Source organism: Myotis brandtii, unplaced genomic scaffold (genome assembly GCF_000412655.1).
Source record: "Myotis brandtii unplaced genomic scaffold, ASM41265v1 scaffold754, whole genome shotgun sequence".
Lineage (NCBI taxonomy): Eukaryota > Metazoa > Chordata > Mammalia > Chiroptera > Vespertilionidae > Myotis > Myotis brandtii.
Genome location: NW_005371012.1, coordinates 629,001 through 653,781, shown reverse-complemented (window position 1 = coordinate 653,781; position 24,781 = coordinate 629,001). Strand labels below are relative to the sequence as shown.

At 48.1% G+C, this 24,781-nt stretch overlaps 1 protein-coding gene across 1 annotated transcript; it reads left to right on the top strand.

Annotated features, from left to right (window-relative positions):
• Positions 1-6: 6 nt before the first annotated feature.
• On the top strand, positions 7-24,781 carry EMC1 (ER membrane protein complex subunit 1; the record flags this gene model as incomplete). The annotated part of the gene is made up of 24 exons (XM_005883027.1): positions 7-77; positions 2,896-3,020; positions 3,664-3,729; positions 3,927-4,020; positions 5,106-5,234; positions 6,066-6,192; positions 6,736-6,885; positions 7,186-7,353; positions 7,945-8,016; positions 8,363-8,425; positions 9,057-9,179; positions 10,165-10,261; positions 10,576-10,698; positions 11,314-11,322; positions 12,339-12,538; positions 12,678-12,827; positions 13,480-13,641; positions 13,986-14,105; positions 16,160-16,297; positions 19,994-20,167; positions 20,552-20,762; positions 21,681-21,765; positions 23,129-23,258; positions 23,401-24,781. Coding segments are annotated over 24 exons (2,967 nt in total), but the record flags the coding sequence as incomplete, so codon positions are not given.

Sequence of the window (24,781 nt, the reverse complement as noted above, 5' to 3'; positions counted from 1 at the left end):
TGTCGGTGCTGGCTGTGGGCTGCCCTGCTTATCCCTGCGGCTGCAGTCTACGAAGACCAAGTGGGCAAGTTTGATTGGTGCGTGCGTGCGGGGCTCCTTCGGGGAATATGCGGCTATCTGGCCCGCACCTGTCTCCTGCCTGCTAAAGCGAGGGGGGTTACAGGCAGCAGGACCGGCTCGGTTTCATGACGTGCGGGGCCCAGTGCAATAAAAAACGTGGGACCCTTATTCAGAAGTGAAGTTTTAAGGTGGCGACAGCAGAGCCTTAAACCAAACGTGAGGGCGCTTCTAGGCCGCCCCGCGAGACTGTGCAGGTCGCAGCCCGGGACGCCAGGTGACGTCTCGCAGGCTCGGGGTCTGGTTGCCGCCCCATCGGGCCGCTTCTCGATGACGTCAGGTTCTGACCTGAGAGCCAGAGGCCGACAGCCCTCAGGGGACTCTCATGCCTCCTCGAATGGGCATCTCGCGGGCGCGTGCGCAGGACCTTGGGTGTTACACGTCCTAAACGGAGGCCTCTTTCCTTTCGCCTCCCTTCCCGCCCCACCCAGCTGTGGCCTCAGATCAGGTTCGCGAAAGTTTTACATCGACCGGAAGTGCCATCCATGGAGGTGCCATTCACTCACTTACCCGCCCCCCCCCCCATCCCTCACCTTCTTCCTTGAGGCCCTGGAGCTGGCTTGCTTTTGTTTGAATCTCAGTTTTGCCATTTAAGAGTTGTGTGATCTTGGGAAAGTGACTTGACCATTCTGTGCCGTGTTTTCATGATCTGTAACATGGTTTACTAATACTAATACGGTACATGACCTCTTTCAGTGGTTGTAAGGATGATCGAGATACTTCCCATAAATTAGCACAGTGCCTGGCTCATGGAGTGCAGTCAATAAATGTTACCCATTATTGTTGCTGTTCAGGGGGCATTTCAACCTTCAGGTCCCCACTCAGATATCTCCGCTGTGAAGTCTTTTGAATCAGGCAAGTTAATTCACGTATTTGTGGAGTGCCTGTAGTGGTCAGTGGTTCTTCCAGGTGCTGTGGATACAGAGATGTGAAGGAGCTTGTGGGGCAGGTATACAGCAAGCCCTCACTTAATGCCATTCAGTAGGTTCTGCAATTTTAAACAAAACCACATACATCAAAACCAATTTTCCCATAGGCTAATTGATATAAGCAAGAGTTAAGTCCCCACGCAAATCGTTACAATGAAACAACATTATTCCAGGACCTCCTGTATAAGTGTGTGATATAAGACGGGGTGACAAATGCAACATGTCACATTTTTAATGATGGGGTAAATGCTCACAATATAACATGTATGATTCCAATGTAGCAAACACTAGGCATATGCAATTTACAAGCTGAAAAATAAATGGAAGGAAATACACCAACATGTTCATACTCCAACATGTTAATACATTTATGGTGGTGGTATTTGGGACATTTTTTATATTCTTTGTTATACTTTTGTATATTTTTCACATTTCTACAATGAGCAGGCATTACTCTATAGTCCAGATAACGATATTTTAAAAGAGAGCATGGGTTTAGAGTCAGAAGATCTTAGTTTTCCATTCTGGTTCTGACAGTAATTAGATGACTTCAGTGGACTCTGATTTACTCACCTGTAAAATGGGTAATAATCGTCCTGTGTACTTCATGGCATGTTCATTGGATACAGTGAGAGTCAAGTAGTTGGAAATCCTGGCAGAAACTGTCAAATGTAATATAAGCCTGTCTCTCCACTACCAGCTTAGTTTCTTCTTCTTTTTTTTTTTTTTTAATATATTTTATTGATTTTTTACAGAGGAAGGGAGAGAGATAGAGAGTTAGAAACATCAATGAGAGAGAAACATCGATCAGCTGCCTCCTGCACAACTCCTACTGGGGATGTGCCCGCAACCCAGGTACATGCCCTTGACCGGAATCGAACCTGGGACCTTTCAGTCCGCAGGACGACGCTCTATCCACTGAGCCAAACCGGTTTTGGCTAGTTTCTTCTTTAAAAAAAAACCAAAAAAAAAACCCAGACCAAACAACATCATGACGAGGAATTCAGTGTAAGCATCATGTGTGATTAATTTGCTAGAGAATGCAGTACTTTATTTTTTTTTATTGCTGACACTATTACAGAATGTCCCCCATTCCCCCCCTCTTTGCCTACATCCACCCAGCCCCTGCCATCCCTCCCCTGGCCTTCACCACTCTGTTGGAGAATGTAGCACTTTTTCATTAATAGCAATGTGCAAAAACACCTCCTATGTATTTGGTAGTCTGCCATACAAAGCTAATTGCATTCTCTTTATGCTTAGGTAAGAGTGTTGAAAGTGATGAGATATGTATAGTCCCAAGAAAGTATATGAGTAATGGGTCAAATGGATCCTGAACATGGTGTGGGCTAGAAAAGGTTGTAGAGAACAAAGCCTGAACCGGTCTATGGAGTTTTGTTGTAAAATTTGCATAATTTTTTCTCCAGAGGTCAGTGAAAATAGAAGGAAAAGTTGGATTGCATGTTCATGGACAACAGGGTTTGTGCCTCTTCCCTCGTGTGTCCTATGAGTGCCTTGTCCCACTATTAATGACTACAGAGAGAACCGTAATGTTTGTTCTGGTGGGATGTAGGCCAGGTGCTCTTTGGGGTGGCACTGATCTTGAGATAAACATGTGCTTACATGTAGAAGGAAGGCTTGTATTTTTCATCTGTTAGGGCTATTCTTGTTCCCTTTGCTTCAGACTACATTGTATAGAAATCCTGCTTTGGGTCAGGTCTCCTCATTAACAAACATTTCTCCCGTGCCCTAGGATAGGTATGATGCGGATAGCTGTGTTTGTGCAGTTGTCTTTTTCCAAAGCATTTTGTGCAGTGATGGATTTGGCCCCTCACATTTCCCTTTTCTCTAGGAGACAGCAGTATATTGGGAAGCTCAAATTTGCCTCCTTGGAATTTTCCCCGGGATCCAAAAAGTTGGTTGTGGCCACAGAGAAGAACGTGATTGCAGCCTTAAATTCCCGGACTGGGGAGATCTGTGAGTAAATTTTGTAGGCGTTAGCTTGGGATGGAATGGCTGACCATAGTGAATCCAGAATGGTCTGTGGCTTGCGAAGTCTGCCTGGCTGGTTCCAAGTTAGGGACAAGTTGGCCAAAAGATGCATCTCTTACTGGATTCTGACAACTTATTTTATTTTTTTTAGTCTTGTCATTTAATATATTCCTATTACAGGCCTTTGTAGTTTATTCCCTCAGACCAAGTCCTAACTATTCTTAAAGTAGGTATTGCTGCAAAAAACATATTACCCTATTTTGCATTAAAGATTTGGATTGCCACCTTCCCAATTACTTATACTGCTTTTAGGGATTTTTTAGGCACTAAAATCATGCATATGTAATTTATAATCACTATTTTTCTTGTGGATCATATAGGTTTTGTTAATTATGTCATTACTCATTTACATGCTTGATGAGGTGGTAGTGGAGAAGGGAGTGCAGAGACCTCCCCTTGTTACCCAGTGAGTGCGGGTGGGTCATCGCCAGTTCTCTGTAGTTCTTCCCTCCCTTGAAATAAAATTGGGCACCGCTGTGCAAACAAAGACCTCTCTTGTTTTCTCCCACCTGTCTTCTTGGATGCCTCTCTCTATTGCGTAGTAATGTCTGACTCTCCTGTCTCTCAGTGTGGCGCCATGTTGACAAGGGCACGGCGGAAGGGGCAGTGGACGCCATGCTGCTGTACGGACAGGGTAAGCAGAGTCCTGCTTTGCTTCTCTCGTGGTGTTGGCTCCCTCTCCTCATTCCTTGCACTGGGTCTGGTAGGGAAAGGAGAAGGGGTGTTCCCAAATAGCTCTTACATCAGAGGCAAGGTTACCGCTAACAGGCCCTCGGAGGCTACAGAGCTCCAATCTGGGAGATGATGTCACCATGGTTTTTTCTCTTCCAGATGCAGTCACTGTGTCCAATGGTGGGCGGATCATGCGTTCCTGGGAGACTAACATCGGGGGCCTGAATTGGGAGATTACCTTGGACAGTGGCAGGTAGAGGGGAAGAAGCTGTATTTCATCTGGGCATGGTTCAGGGCTTTGCTGGAGCACAGATCTGTGTGGGTAGCAACTCTGGGTCTTTTGGCTTTTCCCCCAGTGACCACTACAGAGCCAAAGAGCATTAAATGCCCAGTTTTTGATGTGGTTTTTTTTTGTTGTTGTTGTTTTTTTAATCCTCACCCAAGGATATGTTTTCTATTGATTTTTAGAGAGAGGAAGGAAGAGAGAGAGAGAGAGAGAGAGAGAGAGAGAGAGAAACATTGATATGAGAGAGAAACATCAGTCAACCAGTCGCCTCCTGTGTGTGCCCAACCGGGATTGAACCCACAACCTAGATATGTGCCCTGACCCTGCATCGAACCTACCACTTTTCGGTTCTCTAACCAACTGAGCCACACTGGCCAGGACTTGATGTTTTTGAGGTTATGGAACACGTGTTTACTCAGCCAGCATTTATTAAGCACCTCTTAGATGCAGAGCTCTGAGCTAGTTGCAGTATTTATTGTACTTAACTGCTTTTTCTAATCTTACCATGACTTGAGAGCTTTGCAGTGTTGTAGGTACAAGAACATAATATAAAACTTTCAATGTTTTAATTTTGTGTTTAGAGAACAGCTCGAAGTACTGTTACATCTTTGCTAAAGTTGTTTAATAAGAACATGTGCATTAGGTTATGCATCCAATAGTCATTTGTTTGGTAAACACTTGGGGAGCCCCCGGGCAGTGGGAACACACATGTGAATGTGAGTTAGTTTCTGTCATCAAGGAACTCGTTATCAGTTGGGGGAGGCAGGCATGTAGCCCAGTAATGACAATACTGTCTGAGGGGTGCCATGGTGGGGGGTTGGCCTGGTTGCTGTGAAGTCCCCTGGGAAGGTGGGAACAACCCTTAGTAGATTCGGGGGGCTTGAGGGAAGTATTATGGCCTAGTGGTTCAAAGAGGCAGAGCCAGGCTAGGATCCAGATGCATTGGAGCCCAAAATCTATTTTCTTGCCTACAGTGGTAGTGTGCCAGATTGTCTCCTGTAGCCTGAGGCTCTGGAGGCACTGGGCAGTGCTCACCCTGTACCTGTGCTCAGTTTCCAGGCACTTGGGCTGGTAGGCCTGCAGGAGTCAGTGCGGTACGTTGCGGTCCTGAAGAAGACCACTCTTGCCCTCCATCACCTCTCCAGTGGGCACCTAAAGTGGGTGGAACATCTCCCAGAAAGGTAAGGCTGCCCTCCCACCAGATGATGGCTACCTGGTCCTGCTCTCTACAAGCCCCTCTTTCTCCTTTAGGGTTGAAACATTTGCTTTGGCCCAGGCTTACCTTATGTTGGGATCATGTGTAGTGTGTTGGGCTCACTAGATCTAGGCCTGAACTCAAGGGCTGTGCTACCTCTGCAGTTGCCATTGCAGTGAGGAGAAACTCTCAAACTAGGCAGGAGAGCCAGTCAAGCAAGGGGACTGATTCTCTTGCTCATGGTCCTACTGCTTCTGGCTTTTTGACTTCTAGTTCAAGTCAGACTTATAACAACTCAAGAAGGCCCAGGGTAGGAGCTTAGTGAGATTTGAGATGGTTCCCAGAGGTCCTGGTGGTGGGAAGCATTGAAGCTGAGAAGGAATAGGAGGGAGGGAGGAAAATTCTACTTAGACCACCTCAGGCAGGGACCAAAAAGTCAGATTCCTATAGGACCAAGTGCATAGATACTAGTAGCAGGCTCTGTGGGGATTCTTGGGAGCTGCGGTGAGCCTGGCCTACCTCAAGGGGGCAGCCTTACTCAGCTGATAAGTGCCCTATAGGATGCAGTGTTGGGTAGTGTTGCCACATCTTTTTAAGAAAAGCTAGAAATCTGGTCTTTACATGTAAAATCTCAGTTCTGAATGTGGACAACACATATTTATTAATTGAAATAATAAAAAAGACTGTGTGAGACAAACAAAACCTATTTGGGGACTGAGAGTAGATGACCTCTGGCTGAAGACCTGGCAGCCTAGTCTTGGAGGACCCCTGCCCTGTGGCTGAAGCTGTTGCTCCCTGTTTTTCTTCCCTCTCTTAGTGACAGCATCCATTACCAGATGGTGTATTCCTACGGCTCTGGGGTGGTGTGGGCCCTCGGCATTGTTCCCTTCAGCCATGTGAACATTGTCAAGTTTAATGTGGAAGATGGAGAGATTGTGCAGCAGGTACGGTCAGGCATCTTCCTGAGGAGCCTTGTGAATTGAGGAGGGAATAGATAGAGCCCTTCCTTGCACTAGGACCAGAGAACTCAGTTGGCAAAAGCCATTGAAGTTCCCTGTTCCTGTCACTTGGAGGCTGCCTTCTCCTCACCAGGTATTGATTTAAGCCCTGGCATTCGCCCAGAGTGCTCTCCTGTGGTGGCTAAAAGAGTTGCATAGATCCGTTTGTTGCCTACAGTGTCTTGCAAACTAATATTGTAAAATAATCATAGAGAAACCCCAAATGACAGATAGAGTAAATAAATGCTTATCTGAAGTGTCTGGTATTAAAAAGTAATCTGGCATATTTTTCTAGCATCCAGGTAGAAAATTGGGATTTTTCTCTGGCTTTGGAGCTTTCGGGAGGCTGGGGGACAGGAAGAACTTTGGAACCAACCATGAAAAGCCTTGTGGTTAGGCCCTGGTGGGAACTGGCGGTGACACTGCTGAAGAGCTGAGTGGGAAGTGTAAACACCCTCACTGGCCTCCTGTTACGTGTCTTTCCCATAGGTCAGGGTTTCAACTCCCTGGCTGCAGAGCCTCACCGGAGCCTGCGGTGTGGTGGACGAGGCTGTCCTGGTGTGCCCTGACCCGAGCTCACGGTCCCTCCAAACCTTGGCCCTGGAGACGGAGTGGGAGCTGAGGCAGATCCCACTGCAGGTGAGAGGCCAGCGCTGTTTCACTGGCCGGAGGCACAGTCTTCGCCGCTTAGAAAAGTCTCTCCCAGTGTCACTGCTTCCTTCCTGGCCTTGGCAGCTGTTGAGAGAAGGCCGGGCCTCTGGCTGAACTGGTGAAAGGGGAGGTGGGCCATTCCTCTTTGGAGAACCTGAATGGGAACTTCAGAGCCACACGCCACGGCCTAGTTACTTTCATTGGCAAAGTGGGGCAGAGGATGCAGGCCTGGATGGAAACCTGACTTCTCGGCTTCTAACCCTAACCCTCCGCCCTCTTGTCTTGTAGTCTCTCGACTTAGAATATGCAAGTGGATTCCAGCCCCGGGTCCTGTCCACACAGCCCAACCCAGTGGATCCTTCTCGGGCCCAGTTCTTCCTGCAGTTGTCCCCAAGCCACTATGCTCTCCTGCACTACCATCACGGGGTCCTGAGTCTGCTCAAAAACCTCCCACAGGTAACTGCAGGCCGCATGGTGTGCGAGGATTCAGGACCATCCAGCCAAGACATGGATGCTGGAAATCCCCGCCTTTGAAGCTGCAGGCATTTGCTCAAAAAACCTCCCACAGGTAACTGCAGGCCGCATGGTGTGCTAGGATTCAGGACCATCCAGCCAACATGGATGCTGGAAATCCCCACCTTTGAAGCTGCAGGCATTTGCTCAGGATAGAAGACATCTTTCCAAAAGTGGCTTGAGAGGGTTTAGCCTTAGAGCAGAAATGGGATAGTTTTTCTTCTAAGAGTTATACAGCACCTTTAGAGTAAAACTGGCACCTTCCTCTGAGTCCTCGGGAAGTGAGGACAGTAATTACAGCTTCCCACAGGTACTGAGAGCTGCGTAGGATTGAGGATTGACTGTGCCTGTGCCGTTTTCAGCTGTAGATGTAGCTAGCCCTTCCTCTGCTCTCCCATGCCCTGGCCATTATACTCTCAAGTTGGGAGAACTTTCAATTCCACGGCCAAGGGGCCTTCCTGTAGAGGTGGCCCTCTGGAAGGCTGCTGGCTAGTAAAGGCCCATTTAGGAACTGACACCCTGCTTTCCCCCCAGACTGCCCTAGTGAGCTTCGCCACCACCGGGGAGAAGACAGTGGCTGCAGTCATGACCTGTCGGAATGAAGTGGTGAGTATTGAGAGTAAAGTCCGCACTGGGGGTTTCCTGCCAGGAGCCCAGGGAACCGAAAGTCTGGGCTAGTCTCCTGGTCACCTTGAGCCCAGGGGGCAGCAGGCTGTTGAGAACTAAGTTCTATAGAGCTTTCTGTACACCCCCTTGGTCCCCAGGAGTGGACCCTAACGTGATGCTTCACTTTCATCTGGGACTATTAAGGGTGGCATAGGCTTTGTGGCTAGGAATGAGAAATTGCGATTTGCCTTCTCCCAAGTGTTGAGAAGACGGGTGAAAACTTCATTTTGGTAACTGGGAAGTGACGCTTTGGCTCAATTTCCTTCTTCTGTCCTTTTTTCTCTAGCAGAAATCTAGCAGTTCTGAAGATGGGTCACTGGGGAGCTTTTCGGAGAAGTCTAGTCCGCAGGTAGGGTGTGGCATTGGGCACTGTGCCAGACTTAGACCCAGGGGGTCACCCCATGAAGTTGGGGGTGCAGCTTAGGCCATGAGCTGGTCTGGAGTTCCAGTCTCAAATGGGGTCTCCTGAATTGTGTAAATGATAGTTCTCTTGATCCTTTTCAGTTGGGAGATTAGGAAGTAGAAACTCTAGAATCTGTTCTTACCCACTTTCTCCTCTGGGCCTTAGTTTCCCCATTTCTTCTGGGCTCCCAGCTGGTAGAGTTGTTTTAATCTGTGCATTTGCACTGGAGCAGAGCATGGGGCGCTGGCTGGGGCACAGGTTCCTGCTGTGGCTCTTTCTCATCAGCTTTTCCGAAGGTTCTGTCACTTCCCTGCTGACGGTTTTACCTCTTGGGGAAGTCTCTGCTACGCTGCACTGGCTTCCTCCGGGACAAGTACAGTGGTTGTAATTTTATTTACTCAGGTGTCTTAGTTCTGCCTTAGGATTTAGCTTTCTTTTCTCTTACTTTCCTTTGCATGTATTTCCTGTCTTGGCCTGGGTTCTTTTGTAGGGTATTGCCCCCAGTTATTAGACTTCCTTTGGGGGACTTTGCTTTGGGGGAACCCCTCAAGTTGACCTGTGCTGTCTGTTCCCTTAGGACACGCTGGCTTGCTTCAACCAGACCTACACCATCAACCTCTACTTAGTGGAGACAGGTCGGCGGCTGCTCGACACCACAATCACCTTTAGCCTGGAACAGAACGGCACTCGGCCGGAGCGGGTGAGTGGGAGCCTTTGTCTTCAGGCTCCGTCCTGTGGGCTTCTCAGTGTGGGGTTCCCTTTCCTCAGGGCCGGGTCACAGCCACGGGTCCTGGATTAGAGCTCTCTGGACGTGGGTTCTAGTCCTTCCTGACCCACTGACCAGCCACAAATCCCTGTGACTAACAGTAAAAGTGGTACCATTCATTCCAAGTTATCGCTGTGCCAGGCACTGTGCTAAGCTTTTCACGATGCACTAATTGATCTAACCCTCCCATCAGTCTTGTGAGGTGGTTATTACAAACGAGGAAACTGTCCAGAGATTCAGGGCCCTATCCCGAGGCACAGAGCTAGCAAGAAGTCGCTAGCCCTGCAGCTGGCGTTCTTCGTTGCTGCCTGTGTTGTCTTTGTGCACGTTCAGTTGTGTTCCTCAGCCTCTCTGGGCTGGGCTTTTGTTTCTGAAATGGGAGGTGTATGCCCTAGCTGGTGTACTCAGCAGTCAGCGCATCGGCCCTAGCACCAAAGGGTCTCAGGTTCAATTTCTGGCCAAGGGCTTGTACCTGGGTTGCAGATTAGCTCCCTGGCTCTGGTCAGGTGTGTGTGGGAGGCAACCAATGAGACACATTGATGTTTCTCTTTCCTTCCCTTCCTCTCTTCCACTCTCTAAAAATCAATGGAAAAAAATATCCTCTATCCTTGGGTGAGGATTAAAAAATAAAATAAAATGGGAATTGTAATCCTGGCCTCCTGTTTACTTAGTGGGTTGTGATTGGCACATGGTGAATGATATGGGACTCCTTGGGTTTCCTCCATGACAAGGTCTGAGGGCGAGCCTAGCAACATTGTGTTGACTCCTAAGAACACGTGTTATCTTATTGGAGTCCAGGTAATAACTGTATTATTTAGACATCTGATAATGCCATGACCTAGACCTCTGACCTGAATGATGCTCTGTGAGGCATTTGAATTCTCGCTGACTGCAGTGGTCTTGACTCTTTGGCTTATAGCTGTACATCCAGGTGTTCTTGAAGAAGGACGACTCCGTGGGCTACCGGGCCTTGGTGCAGACAGAGGACCATCTGCTCCTTTTCCTGCAGCAGCTGGGTAAGCGACCTCATTCAGCCCATTTATTTTCGGCCTGCCCGGGAGCTCCAGTCAGACTCTGTTGCTGTGGACAGGCTTGTGGAAGAGTCCCGCAGAGCGTACCCCGATGTTTTTTCCAGAGCATGTCACCTGCTTTTGAGGAATTCCTTAGCCTTCTTGGCTGGGACATGGAACTTTCTTCCCTTGAGTTACTGAATCCAGCCCCTTGCTCTGGCTTCTCTTGGTCACACAAGAGCTGCAGGGCATCCCTGAGCCACCGAGGAGAGTCTCTTCAGGAGGTGAGGGGCCTAGCGTTGTGCCCATGCTCTTTCCAGCAGGGAAGGCGGTGCTGTGGAGCCGGGAGGAGTCTCTGGCAGAAGTGGTGTGCCTGGAGATGGTGGACCTCCCCCTGACTGGGGCGCAGGCTGAGCTGGAAGGAGAATTTGGCAAGAAGGCAGGTATGAACCCAAGAGGTCGGGCCAGCAGAGTCGCTGCAGGGGATGCTTTGGGAATGTGTCTGTTAGTTGGACCACTGGCAATGCTGTCTCACAGCATCTCTGGCTTCCAGGGTGCAGCCGGGTGCCAGTCTGATCTGAACCGGCTCTGAGACCAGTTTGTAGTGCTTTGTGGCCATATGGTTTATGTGCCCATTCTTTTCTATGAACGGTGTCACCTGCGACTTCCTCTAGGGAAGGGCCTTGAGGAAAAGAAACTTAGTTTAGTATAGTAAGAGCTACCATTGTCTGAGCACCTAAAATTTGCCAGGCACTATACACCCATTGTCCCCAAAGCAACAGCCATACCTTTCTAGAGACATGACTGGGTTAACTGACCTAGTTGTTGAGGCCATTGCCCTCTGAGCCTGGCCACATCCCACCCCCCAGGATGGACTCAGTTCCCTATACTCTGAGCCACTCCTACCCCCACCTCTGTCCCTTCCATCCATTCATCTCGCTGTCCAACAGGTATTTACTGAGGGCCTACTCTGGGCCAGGTTCCCTGGTAGGCATTGCTGTTTTCTTAAGCTGAGGATTAATTTGACTTTACTATTTATTTTTGCGGCCTGGATCCAGCGATTCAAGGTAAAATCTGCTTTCTGCCACCGTGTTGCTCATTGCCTGTCCACATGACTAGCTTTTGATTAATTCTTTGTTTTTCCTGACTTGCATCAACAAGGTCTATACTGTGTGTGCGTGGACTGCTATGGCTGTGACTGGTCCTGTTTGCCTCTCACTGCTCTTCCTTGACCTGAATAAACATTACATAAGAAAGGGCACCGCTCCTTTTCAGTGAGCACTTAACGTGTATCCCACACTGTGCGAAACCCTGTGTGTACATCATGTGTCATCTTGCAATAGCCCAGTCAGTGATTACATGCCATTTAATGATGAGGAACCAGAGGCCAGAAGATCAAGTACATTTCCCAAGGTCACTAAGTTGTAAGCAGTGGAGTTGGGATTTTAACCCAGGTCTGCCAGACGCCAGAGGCCATGCTCTTTACTGTGCAACCTGCTTCAGTGACCAAATCTGCCCTGAGGAGGAGATTTGAGGGTCGTGGTGTCATTGATGGAGTCAGGGGAGAGTGAGTGATAGCCCCGGGAATTGGTTGCAAGTAGGTCTGTTGGGTCTGGTCAAACAGTTGACAGAATAGGGGTGAAGCAGCGGGAAATGGAAGTACCCGTTCATGATACACAGACATATGCATCCCTGCACCCCACATCCCTCCCTCTTTTGGTTTCATGGCACCCAGAGCCTTCCTCTGGCCATTCTGGATGTGGGGCTGTGGTCGAGACGTTCACAGCATGGCTGCATCCTGCATGGCTGATCCCTGACCTCTTAGTCTCCTATTCCAAGATCCAGGCAGGTGCGGTACTATGAGCCAGGTGAGTAGGTTTGGAAGTTCCTGCCTGGCTGTCCCTGGGTGTGAGACTGTTGGCATCAGACACAGGACCGCTCCTTGGACGTGCAGCCTGAGGTGTCAAGCCACAGGAGAGAGAGCGACGCCTAGTTAGGAAAAGCAAGTACCCCCTTGCTGGACACACCTAGTCTGGTGGGGAGGGAGCCTCAGCTGTATTTATTACCTTTTCCTTGACACCAGACGGCTTGCTGGGGATGTTCCTGAAACGCCTCTCGTCCCAGCTCATCCTGCTGCAGGCGTGGACCTCCCACCTCTGGAAAATGTTTTATGATGCTCGGAAGCCCCGAAGTCAGATTAAGAATGAGATCAGCATTGACACCCTGGCCAGAGATGAGTTCAACCTCCAGAAGATGGTGGTGACAGTGACAGCCTCAGGCAAGGTGAGGGGGTGAGCCCAGGTCCCAAACCCCCAGAGGCTCTGGGGTGGTGGGGGAGAGCATGGGCTCTAGTTTTCATGGATAGAATCAGTTCTTTGGTTTGTCTTTCTAGTAGTGAGCCAGTTACTTGTTTATCTTGCAGCTTTTTGGCATTGAGAGCAGCTCTGGCACCATCCTGTGGAAACAATATCTCCCCAATGTCAAGCCAGACTCCTCCTTTAAACTGATGGTGCAGAGAACCACTGCTCACTTCCCCCACCCCCCACAGTGCACCCTCCTGGTAAAGGACAAGGTGAGGCCACCTCTGATTTGAACCAAAGTGGTGTGGCTTTTTGGTGTTTTGTAACTTAAATTTCTCCTAAGCCCTTAGAATTGTATGAGTGTTAAAGATCAGTATTCAGGGGTTAGAGCTCTGTTTCTTCCAGTTTTCTCCTGAGTGAAGGAACCATCCAGGACTGAGGTGGGAGTGACTGGAAAGTGGGGGTGACTTTACCAGATGTGTAGTAAGCCAGCTCGTCTTCTTCCCAAGCATAGGCGGCTGGTGGTAGCTGAGTGGCTGTTTTCTCGTCTGTAGATGAGAGACAGCAGGACACAAAGCTACTAGTATTTGTATCCCTGCTTCCCAGAATTAGATGGATTTTTGTCGGTTCATTCTGGAACTGTCAGAAGGGAGCTGGGAAGCGTTCTGCTGGAATGGCTGCCCTGGGGTTGCTGATTTGGTTATTGACCATTTTATTTGCCCCTCAGCCTGCCCAGTTCTTGGTTAGCTTTGGAGTCAAGAGGAAGTTTATTTTCCTTTTGACACATTAGCCTTGGGAACCATTCACCTTCAGCCAGGACTAAGGAAAGACTAAGGAATGCAGCACAGTTGAGCTCCAGTCCCAGATTCACTCCTAGGATGTGCATTCTTTCCACGGTGGAATCTGACAGTCTGCCCGTTTCAGGAGACAGGAATGAGTTCTCTCTATGTCTTCAATCCCATTTTTGGGAAGTGGAGTCAGGTGGCTCCCCCAGTGCTGAAGCGCCCCATCTTGCAGTCTTTGCTTCTGCCCATCATGGATCAAGACTATGCCAAGGTGCTGCTGTTGATAGACGATGAGTACAAGGTATGACATGGAGTGGCGGGGGACATCCACGTAGAGTTGGGTGTGGGGCAGGGGTGGTCAGACAACAGCCGGTGGACCAGAGCTGGGGCTGTCTGCAGTCAGCACACATTTGGGCTTGTAGGGCATCTCTAAGCGACTTGATTACTCTTTCTGCACTGATGAAAATTCAGGGTCTTAACAGATCTAAATTTAAGCCCTAATTGAGTTCAGTAGACTAATTCTTTAAGGTTTGCTGTTTTATTAAGGCTTTCTTTGATGGGAAATAGTAATAGTAATTGAGAAAGTGCTTAGAGACTCCTGACCTTTTCCTTTAACTCTTTTCTTGGGCTCTATGGATGTTCAAGGTCACAGCTTTCCCAGCCACTCGGAATGTCTTGCGACAGCTTCATGAGCTAGCCCCTTCCATCTTCTTCTACTTGGTGGATGCAGAACAGGGACGGCTGTGTGGATATCGACTTCGGAAGGTAGGGAAGGGGCATCCAGGCAAGAACCTTCAGGGAGAGGTTATTTGACTAAGAAGTCAATTATGCTATTCATTCTATTGAAAATTTTGATCAGCATAGTCCTGATGTCTGATTCAAAGTAATTTTCATATTTATTGAGAGGCTACCACATGGCAGGCATGGTTCTAGGTGCTGTGGAAAAAGCAGTCAACAACAGACAAAGTCTGCTCCCATGGAGTTCTCATCCTGCGCATGGTTCTAGGTGCTGTGGAAAAAGCAGTCAACAACAAAGTCTGCTCCCATGGAGTTCTCATTCTCATTCCTTTTCTATGGCAGTGAGAAGGGACATTGTTCTCCATTTGGGGGAAGGTAGGAGGTGGGAATGGGGGTTGAGTAATAGTACTTTCTATATGAATATGGTGTTATTAACTCACTCTTGATAGAATGTGTGCTTTGAGTTTTACTTCAGAAATGGGATAGATTTGCTCTGACCCTGACGTACTTGAGTCCAATTCTTACAAACAGTGATACACAGTGTTTCTGAGGCCCAGCTCGGAGGTTCATACGGGCCTGGTCTTGGTCTCACTAGCAGGGCTGCATAGAGGAGTAATTTGTGGCCTCACCAGACGGTCCTTCAGTCCTGTCCCTTAGGGCCTTTGGAGAGGTACTATAATATAGAGATTAAGAGCTTGGACCCAACTGCCTATGTGTGAAACCTCACTTACTAACTTTGTGACCTTGGGTGTAGGATTTCTCTGCCTCTGCTTTCTTGTCTATGAAATAAGATGATAATGGTACCTACCTCATAGGGTTAGTGTGAGGAGCAGGGACTTAATACATATAAATCACATAAAGCAATGCCTGACACATGGTAAATGCCATCTAAATGTATTATCTGTTGTTTTAAAATGCAGTGCCCTTTTCTGACATTTTGTAACAGCCAACCTTTCAGATAAACAGCATAGGAAATGGTCTACCCAGAAAATACATTCTGTACCCTGTGAGTGAAAATAAATTGCCCTTCCAAGTTGATAAAAAGGAGACCCTGAAAGAGACAGTTCTTTGTGGATACAGGGGAGCAAAGTGGAGTGTGGGTGTCATGAATCAGTGGAATCCTGAGGATGTCATCGGAGTAAGTGGTGGCCAAGGGCAGACAAAGGAGGCAACACTGCATGGGGAGCAGGCCAAGGGTGTCTTACAGTCTGACCTCTGAGTGAGCTGACTGGTGACCTTGCTCTCTGGGGATGTTTTTCGTTGTAAAAGATTAAATTGACGCAGAAGCGCAGAAGCAAAATGTGAGCAGACCCTTTCCACCCTGCTCCCAGCTGCTTTCCCAGATGGAAGGCCTGTCAGGAGTTGGCTGTGCATCTTTCATGGTCCTTCTGTGTATTCACAACACTGTGTAAGCAGCTGTGTGGGCCATATAGATACGTGATTCATAGATGTTTCTTCTTAGTGAAATGGAATTGACCTGCATTTATTAATAGGATTTTTTATTTTTCATCTCTTATTATTTTGTTAAACCCATGTTTAAATGAAAGTATAATGCTAAGAAAAACCCAGAATTCTGAGGTTATAGCTCAGTGACCTTTCAAAAGGGAACATTTGCGTACATGGCAGTCAGATCAGGAAGCAGAACAGCACCAGCACCCCACCCAGCTGGCCCTTGTGTACCTTTCCCCTTCCCCTGTAGTAACATTTAACCATACAGATTTGCGTATAGTTTCCTGTGACTCTAAAGAACTTTTTCTATAGTACTTCGAGGTCCCTGCCAGCTCAGTCATTCACTGCTGGCCCAGGATACGGATTCTTTGATTTTAGTAATGAGTGGTAAACTTTCTTTGGATATTTCCTACTCAGATAAACAATGGGGAGCTATTGAATAAGTTTTCTGCTTTCTTAATGGTATATTTTTAAGTCAAACTGTGAGTTCTAAAACTTCTTTCATAAACCAGAACCTTCTTCCAGCACAAAGGCTGCAGGTAATGAACTGTAGGGCGTGTCCAGCTACTGCAGTCTGCAGTCTAGGCATAGCCTCCTGACTACAAGCACCGGCTTTGTTGCCTTTGCTCCAGGATCTCACCACTGAGCTGAGTTGGGAGCTGACCATTCCCCCAGAAGTACAGCATATCGTCAAGGTGAAGGGGAAGCGCAGCAGCGAGCACGTTCATTCCCAGGGCCGTGTGATGGGGGACCGCAGCGTGCTCTACAAGGTATGACACAGCAGCCTGGTATAGAGTAGGAGAGCAAGGGTTTCAATTCTGGCTCTAGAATTTGTAGGTGCGTGATCTCCAGTGAGTCATTTAATCCCTTTGAGCCTAAAGTATTATCTGTGAAATTCGTACACTGTGCCCTTCTAGGGTGGTCGTGATGATCCCCTGAGAGACTCATGCTTAGTCTAGGGCCTGGCTTATGGCCATTGCCCAGTCGATGTTAGCTATTATTATTAGTGACTAGAGGCTTGGTGCATGGATGGGGTCCCTCGGCCTGGCCGGTGATCAAGGCCTATCAGGGGGCCAGCCAGCCGGGAGGAGGGACCCTGGGAGGTTGGCCAGCTGGCAGGGGGGAGAGGCTGCAGGAGGTTGGCAGGGGTGAGGGGCCTCGGGAGGTTGGCTGGCCATGGGGAGGGGCCGGCCTATCAGGGGGCCAGCCAGCCGGGAGGAGGGACCCCGGGAGGTTGGCCGGCCGGCTGGGGGGAGAGGCTGCAGGAGGTTGGCAGGCTGGCGAGGGTGAGGGGCCTCGGGAGGTTGGCTGGCCATGGAGAGGGGCAGCGGGAGGATGGCCAGCTTGGGGAAGGGCCACAGGAGGACGGCCAGCTGCAGGAGGTTGGCTGTGGGAGTGCACTGACCACCAGGAGGCAGCTCCTTTGTTGAGCATCTGCCCCCTGGTTGTCAGTGTGCATCATAGCGACTGGTCGATCGGTCGTTCTGGTCGTTCAGTTGTTACAATCACTTAGGCTTTTAGATAGATAGATAGATAGATAGATAGATAGATAGAACTGATAGAACTGTCTGGGGTTAAACCTCAGTTGATTCATCAGAAAGCCCGTCTCTATGATCCAGCACTCTAGTTAGTAGTAAAGGGTGGGAGATGGAGAAATGACTAGTGGGCTGCAGAACTATCCTATGAGAGCATGTAGTCACTGTAGTAATGGACATTAATTCCACCCCCCAGCACAGCAGAGACTGAGCTAGGGGGAGATGTCTGAGCTAGGGGGAGATGTCATAGAGCAGGGTACCACGACCAGACTTGACGGGAAGTTCATTCGCCAAGTGTGAGGCAGAGCTCAAGCCTCCGGTTGGGCTGTCCAGGTTCAGACTAGGCTCTGCCGCAGACTAACTGCTCATTGTGGGCCATTCGCTTAGGCTTCCGGACTTCTGTTTTCACCGATGGAATGGAGATTGTAGCCTGTGTCATGGGGTTACTTTGAAGATTAATGATAACATATAACATGATTAGAATGGTGTCCTCCACACAGTTAGCATTATCAGTGCTGCCAGCTTGAAATCTTTACTGATGAATGCCTTCCATGTGACCGCAGTGTGGGCCATTCGCTTAGGCTTCCGGACTTCTGTTTTCACAGATGGAATGGAGATTGTAGCCTGTGTCATAGGGTTACTTTGAAGATTAATGATAACATATAACGTGATTAGAATGGTGTCCTCCACACAGTTAGCATTGTTATCAGTGCTGCCAGCTTGAAATCTTTACTGATGGATGCCTTCCATGTGACCGCAGTATTTTGCTTGTTCAGAATGACCAAAATAATACATATTCTGAAGTACATTTTGACTTGTACTAGAAAAAATTTACTGTGTAATTTCATTCGTACGAGGTAAAATATGCTAGAATACTTGTGCTTTCATATGTTGAAGGCATAATAAGAATAGGGCTTTTTGGATTCATATTCATTATGCAAATTTTTAGGTTAGTCTCTTTTTTAAATAAACTTTTTTTTTTTTGGCTTAATTTTAGACTTACAGAAAGGATGCAGTACTACATAGAATCCCATAAGCCCCTTCTCTAGTTTCCCCTTGGGGACCATAGTACATCTGTCTAAACTAAGACATAAACTTAAGACATCAACATTGGGGCAAGACTGTTAACTAAACTCCAGTCTTTATTTGCGTTTCATCAGCTTTTCTATTAATGTCCTTTTCTGCCCCAGGATCCAACCCAGGGCTCCACATTGCATTTAGTTGACAGTTTTGCATGACCTTGATCGTTCTAAAGAGTATTAATCAGGTGTTTTGTAGAATGTCTCTCAGTTTTGGTTTGTGTGATGTTTTTCTCATGGTTAGACTATAGTTACGGAGGTGAAGTGGACATATTATTTATTTGAGTGCCAGGTACTCTAGACACTAAGATACATCAGTGAACAAAATAGACATTTCCTCTCCTTGTGAGGCTCTCATTGTATTTGGAAGAGGCCAATAAAGAAAGTAAACAGGTAAGTTAGAGAGCATGTTAGATGACAACCAGTTTCATAGAAAAATCCGAAGCTACAAAGAGGGAAAGGGAGCTTAGAATTGAAGGGGGATACATTTAAAATAGGGTGGTTAAGGACGGGGGGGTCTCATTGAGAAAATGACACTTAAACTTGAGGGAGTGAGGAGTGGGGAAAAGCCTTCTGGACAGAAAAATCAGAGCATGCCTGGAGTGTTCTAGAAACAGCAAGGAGGCTAGCGGGACTAGAACAGGGTCTTTGAGGAGGAGAGTCTGGGTTGCTCAGGTCAGGAGGTGACAGGGCCAGATCACAGGCCATCACTCTGGCCTTTTGGCTGAGACAGAGCCACGGGGAAGTTTTGAGCAGAGAAGTGACAAGTGACTGAGGTGTAACAGGTTCATTTGGCCTGCTGTGTCAAGATGAGCCTGTCGTGGGCCAAGGGGTAGAGCAAGCAGACAGTTAGGCTGTTGTAATAATCCAGGTGAGATGATGGGTTGGTGACAAAGGATCTGATTCTGGATACTTTTGAAGGTGGAGCAATAGGATATGTTGATGCATAGGATGTGTGTGTGTGTTAGAGAGGAGTTGAGGATGACTTAGAGGTTCTAGGTCTAAGACACGCATGGGGAGCTCTGAGAGGGAGCGGGTTTTAGCAGGGGTGGAACAGGAGTTCAGTTGGGGCAAGTCAAGTTTGAGATAAGACATCTAAGAAGATATACTGAGCTGGCAGTCCGTTAGTCAAGTCTGGAGTTCAGGGAGAGGTCTGGCCCAGATACATAAAGTGGGGCATTGCCAGCACCCATAGATAGTGTGAAAGCCATGAGATGGTGGTTGCCATGAGAGCAAGTATAGATGGAAACGTACAAGAGATCAGGAGATGAGGAGGAACCTGCCAGAGAGATGAGAAGGCGTGGCCAGTAAGGCAAACAGAAAACCAGGGAGCATGTGTCCTGGACGCCAGGTGGAGAAAGTGCTTCAAGCAGGAGTGATCCCGTGTCACATGGTACTTGTAGGTCATGTAAGGAGAGAACTGAGGCTTATCCGTTGAGTCAGTGATAGGGAGGACACTGGTGGAGAGAAATAGCGTTGCTGGAGCAGTGTCCTTAGGCCAGCGAATGGGCAGACCTGGGTAGAATCTTGAGTTACCAATGTCTGTGACTTGAGCAGGTTGCTTAACTCCTGTAAGACATTGCATCTTGAAATGTGGGTAATAATAGTAGCTACTTTGCAAAGTTGTTTATGGATTCAGTGAAATGAGTAGGCAAAGCACATGGCATGGCACTCAGCAGACACTAAACGAGTGCAGCGGTGACAGACTCTAAACAGGAAGCTCTTCTAACCAGGAAACCTGATTGCTCTGCCAGACCAGTGAACTCCAGGTTTGCCGCCCTCCAGGGCTCACCGTGGCGTGGAGCCCATGATGTGCCACTGTGGTTCTGAGGAGCTTTTCTCTTCTCCCCAGAGCCTGAACCCCAACCTGCTGGCCGTGGTGACCGAGAGCACAGACGTACACCACGAGCGCACCTTCATCGGCATCTTCCTCGTGGACGGTGTCACTGGGCGCATCGTCCACTCCTCCGTGCAGAGGAAGGCCAAGGGCCCCGTCCACATCGTGCACTCAGAGAACTGGGTGGTGGTAAGGACTCGCAGATGAGCTCGTGTCACCATCAGGGACACTATACTCTGTGTTGCATCATTTGTGAGACAGGGATAATAACAGTCACCTTTCGTCTAGCTTACAGCAGCGTCTGGCACATAGTAAGCACTCAGATGTTAGCTATTATAATTCCGATTTCCAAGAATCTGGAGAATTCTTTGTTTCCTGTGGTGAACTCTGGGTAGCCTAGAGACAACTACTCTGAAAGCTAGTAAACTTGTTAGCAAGGAAGAAAACTGGGTGCTGGGTGGTTTCTCTCCTTCGTGGGCATGTAGCCAATCAGAAAGGTGTCTTCCCATGTAATTTCCCTTGCCCAGTTGGACTAGCAGCTGAGCCCCTCGCTGCCCCCTCTTCTCTCTGCAGTACCAGTACTGGAATACCAAGGCCCGGCGCAACGAGTTGACCGTGCTGGAGCTCTACGAGGGCACTGAGCAATACAATGCCACCGCCTTCAGCTCCCTGGACCGTCCTCAGCTGCCCCAGGTCCTCCAGCAGTCCTACATCTTCCCCTCCTCCATCAGTGCCATGGAAGCCACCATCACAGAGCGGGGCATCACCAGCCGACACCTGCTTAGTGAGTGACTGGGGCTGGGGGGTCTCTGGGGTGACTGGGTCTCTTAGGCAGCCGCACTGAAGGACAAAGCCAGGGATGCATTGCTGGCAGAGCCACGTTTGATCATCATTAGGGATGGTCAGTGAGGAGGGCTTTATTTCAGCAGGAAAAGTTCCTCCTCTGGCTTTGCCATCCATAAAAGATGATACGTTTTTTAATTCTCATTTCTGATGAACCACTTTGTTCTGCATTTTTACTTCGCTCATAAAGGTGAGCCCTGATATCATTCCTAACAGATGGCCTGTGCTGACTGCAGACACTGGCACGGTTCGCTCTCGTCCTTATGTAGTTCAAGCTCAGGACTTAGTGATGGTTAGCAAGCTGCTCTGTCTAGTTGATTTTACCAAAGACATTTGGGACTCAGAGCTTATCAGCACTTGGTACTACTATTTTATTCTCAAATATGAGGAGGACAGACCTTTTGGCAGTTTCCCGTTAAGCCCCACTGTTTCTGAATCAAACAGCTCTCATGTCCTGTGTCCTCCCTGGCCTTGCTACTGCACTGGCGCAGTGGCTTGTTTGGCTCATGGGAAGGAGACTCATTGGTCGGGGCAGGTAGTATTGGGGGGAAAGGAGGAGATGAAGAGATCTGAGTGGCCTTCCGTGCTCATCTCTCTCATCATTACCCATTTCTAATTCTAAAACTTTATTTCCTGATGTCTCAGGATATGTGAGGAAACCAATATTTTCAAAAGTGGGAACCTTCATTCAGACACATGGGTATTATTAGATTATGGTTTTTGGCCATTTAGGAGCCTCAATGACCCCCCTCCCCCTTTTTAACTCAATATTAAATTTCTGTGATGGTGACATTTTTGTAGCTAGCCCTAATCTGGGGTTGATTGGTGTGAACATACACTTTGACTTCTTTCTGTGCAGTTGGACTACCTTCCGGAGCCATTCTTTCCCTCCCTAAGGCCTTGCTGGATCCCCGCCGTCCGGAGATCCCAACAGAACAAAGCAGGTGAGACCCCTGTGGCAGTGTGAAGGCTCTGACCGTAAGGAACTTAACCTGTAGGTCACCTTTGGTCCTCAGTCTGGTACATGCTGTCCTACTGTGCTGGGACCTGGGGATGTAGCAGTGAACAAGTCTGACAAATATGTCTGCCCTCATGGAGTTACATTCTGGTTGGGGAGATGGACAGTAAATAAGATGAAATGTTAGCTACTCATAAACGTTGAGGAGGAAAAAAGCAGAAAGGGGACTGGGGTTGTGCAGGGTTAGGGGGTATGTGTGGTTGAACTTCTGCAAGTGTGGCCAGGGGAAGCCCCTCTGAAATGGTGACTTGATTGAAGACCAGAAGCTAGCCTTATGGAGGCCTGGGGGCACTTTTCAGGCAGAGGGAAGAGCCAGTGCAAATGCCCTAAGATCATGTCAGTGAGTTAGAGGGAGGGTGGGAGGCCAGTGGGGCTAGAGTAGCTGGTGGTGGGGAGACGGAAATGAGGTCAGGGAGGAAATGGGGGTTGGGTCCTGTAGGGAATACAATAGCTTGCCACTGTTAGTATTTGAATAATTCCAGCCATCGTTTCTCGCACCCATCCTGAATTCTTTTCCCTTAGGGGTCTGAGAAACTGGGCAGCAGAAGGCACAGTAGATCTGTTTTTGCACAAAGAGAAAAGGAAAGAGGGGTATGGTTTAGAGCAGTGATGGCAAACCTATGACACGCGTGTCAGAGGTGACACGCGAACTCATTTTTTTGGTTCATTTTTCTTTGTTAAATGGCATTTAAATATATAAAATAAATATCAAAAGTATAAGTCTTTGTTTTACTATGGTTGCAAATACAAAAAAATTTCTATATGTGACACGGCACCAGAGTTAAGTTAGGGTTTTTCAAAATGCTGACACGCCGAGCTCAAAAGGTTCGCCATCACTGGTTTAGAGTGAAGAGAGAATAAGAGTGAGACTATGGGGGGTGAAAGAGGGGAGGATAAACCTGGGGAAGAGATATGGGGTGATAACAGGTTTTCCAGAGGAGTGTAGACAGGCACTCTGGGTTGAAGGGCAGGAATTGGCCCAGTGGCTCAGTGTTTTAGTTTTAAAATGGCTTTGACTTTCCTCCCCTGGTGTGAATACTGTTGTCTGTATGCTATTTGTTTTTAGATTTAGAACAAGGTAGGAATCCAGATCTCAGTCTTAGTCTCCACGCAGCTTCCTTTCTTACAGCCTTCCTAACAGTTAGCTGCTAAATTTTTAACTCCCTAGTAGACTTTGAAGGAAGATGTGAGGCTAGATATGTGGCCTGGAAAGCTCCCAGGACTCTGAAAGGGCAGCCAGGGGATCACCTTACAGCAGTTTGAATGCCGTCCCGACTGATGTTTTGCAGAGAGGAGAACCTAATCCCGTATTCTCCAGATGTACAGATACACGCAGAGCGATTCATCAACTATAACCAGACAGTTTCTCGAATGCGCGGTATTTACACTGCTCCCTCAGGCCTGGAGTCCACTTGTTTGGTGAGTAAAGCCCACAGCCACCCAGCTGTGACAGCCGTTGGGGACACAGCTGAGGGTTCCATTTCCTTTCCTACCTGAGGTTGAGGTTGTGCGGATCACTGGCTGCCTTTCTTACCCATTTTTCTTTCCCTCTGCCTTCCAGGTTGTGGCCTATGGCCTGGACATTTACCAAACTCGAGTCTACCCGTCCAAACAGTTTGATGTCCTGAAGGATGACTATGACTATGTGTTAATCAGCAGTGTCCTCTTTGGCCTGGTGTTTGCCACCATGATCACGAAGAGACTGGCACAGGTGAAACTCTTGAATCGTGCCTGGCGGTAAAGACCCAAGATCTGCCCGAGCGTGGAGAGCCGAGGGAGAGTCAGCAAAGCTCCAGCTGCAGTTTGACAGGGTGATGGAGGATGTGTGGGCGCTCATCTTAGCTAAGAGTTGTGGGGGAGAAGGTGGACTCTCATGGAGACTCCTTTTGGGATATGTCTGGTGCCATCGGTGGATGGAGGTTGAACTCTCTCTCAGCTGAGAATCTCAAAGCATCTTGATGGATTTTCCCCTGAAGTCCAAAGGCCATTGCCCTATTTCCTCTTTGTCCATCTATGAAAGTTCTGTGTGTTTTTTATAAGAGCTCCCAACAGAGTTTTCTCTTTTATGAGGCCTGTTCAAATGGATTTTGGTTTGCCGCCTGTTTCCCAGGTTAAATTAGAAATCTTTCTGTGTCCCTGCTTCTGGCTTGGGTGGGAAGGGAACTCTTACTGACCACTCCACCTTTACTGTTTACATTGGGAGGAAGAAGATCCGTCCTTCGCTAAAGTTTGAGCACTGATCCACCCTCTCGTGGCTTCTCTGCACAATAACTCCCGGTTGAGAAACCTATATTTGGTATCAATCTTATTTGAATGAAGCCTCTAGTTTCATGTTCTCATTCAGGTTGGGCCACGTAGTCTTTCAGTTTATTAAAAGCCAAGTGTGTAAATAGCATCTTGGTTTGTGGATCACTGCCCAGGTCTTTCACCTAAGGCATGTGCAGGCTGAGGCCTTTTAATACTACTGAATCGTCTGAACCTTGAAGAGATTTCAGGGGAGGGAGGAGCTAACCCGCCTGTTTGCAGTACCTCATGATCTCTCATTTCACCCACAGCCTGGTCTCGCCATCTGATAACCTTGTTAGAGAAAGTCATCCTGTTTAAGAACCTCATTATTTATTTTTAGTTTTATATAAATTGACCTGTGTGGGTCACTAGATTGCTCTTAAAATGAGATTTCAAATCTTACGGATCTTTAAGGAATGGAGAAAAAAAGGGCAGAGGTAGGAAATTGGCATTTTGTGGGTGAGGCATTGTCGATTGGCTGGGCTGTTGTCTCTGCTGCAAAAGAAAGATGTCCTAAAAATGTTCCCTTGTTCCCGGACTTAGGGAATAATGCGGCTTTTCTTTATTGTGAAGAATGAAATGTACAGAGTAGACCTCTAGCCCTGTGGGGGGAGAGGTACATTCAAGCGACTGAATAAAGTGAGTGACAAACGGCA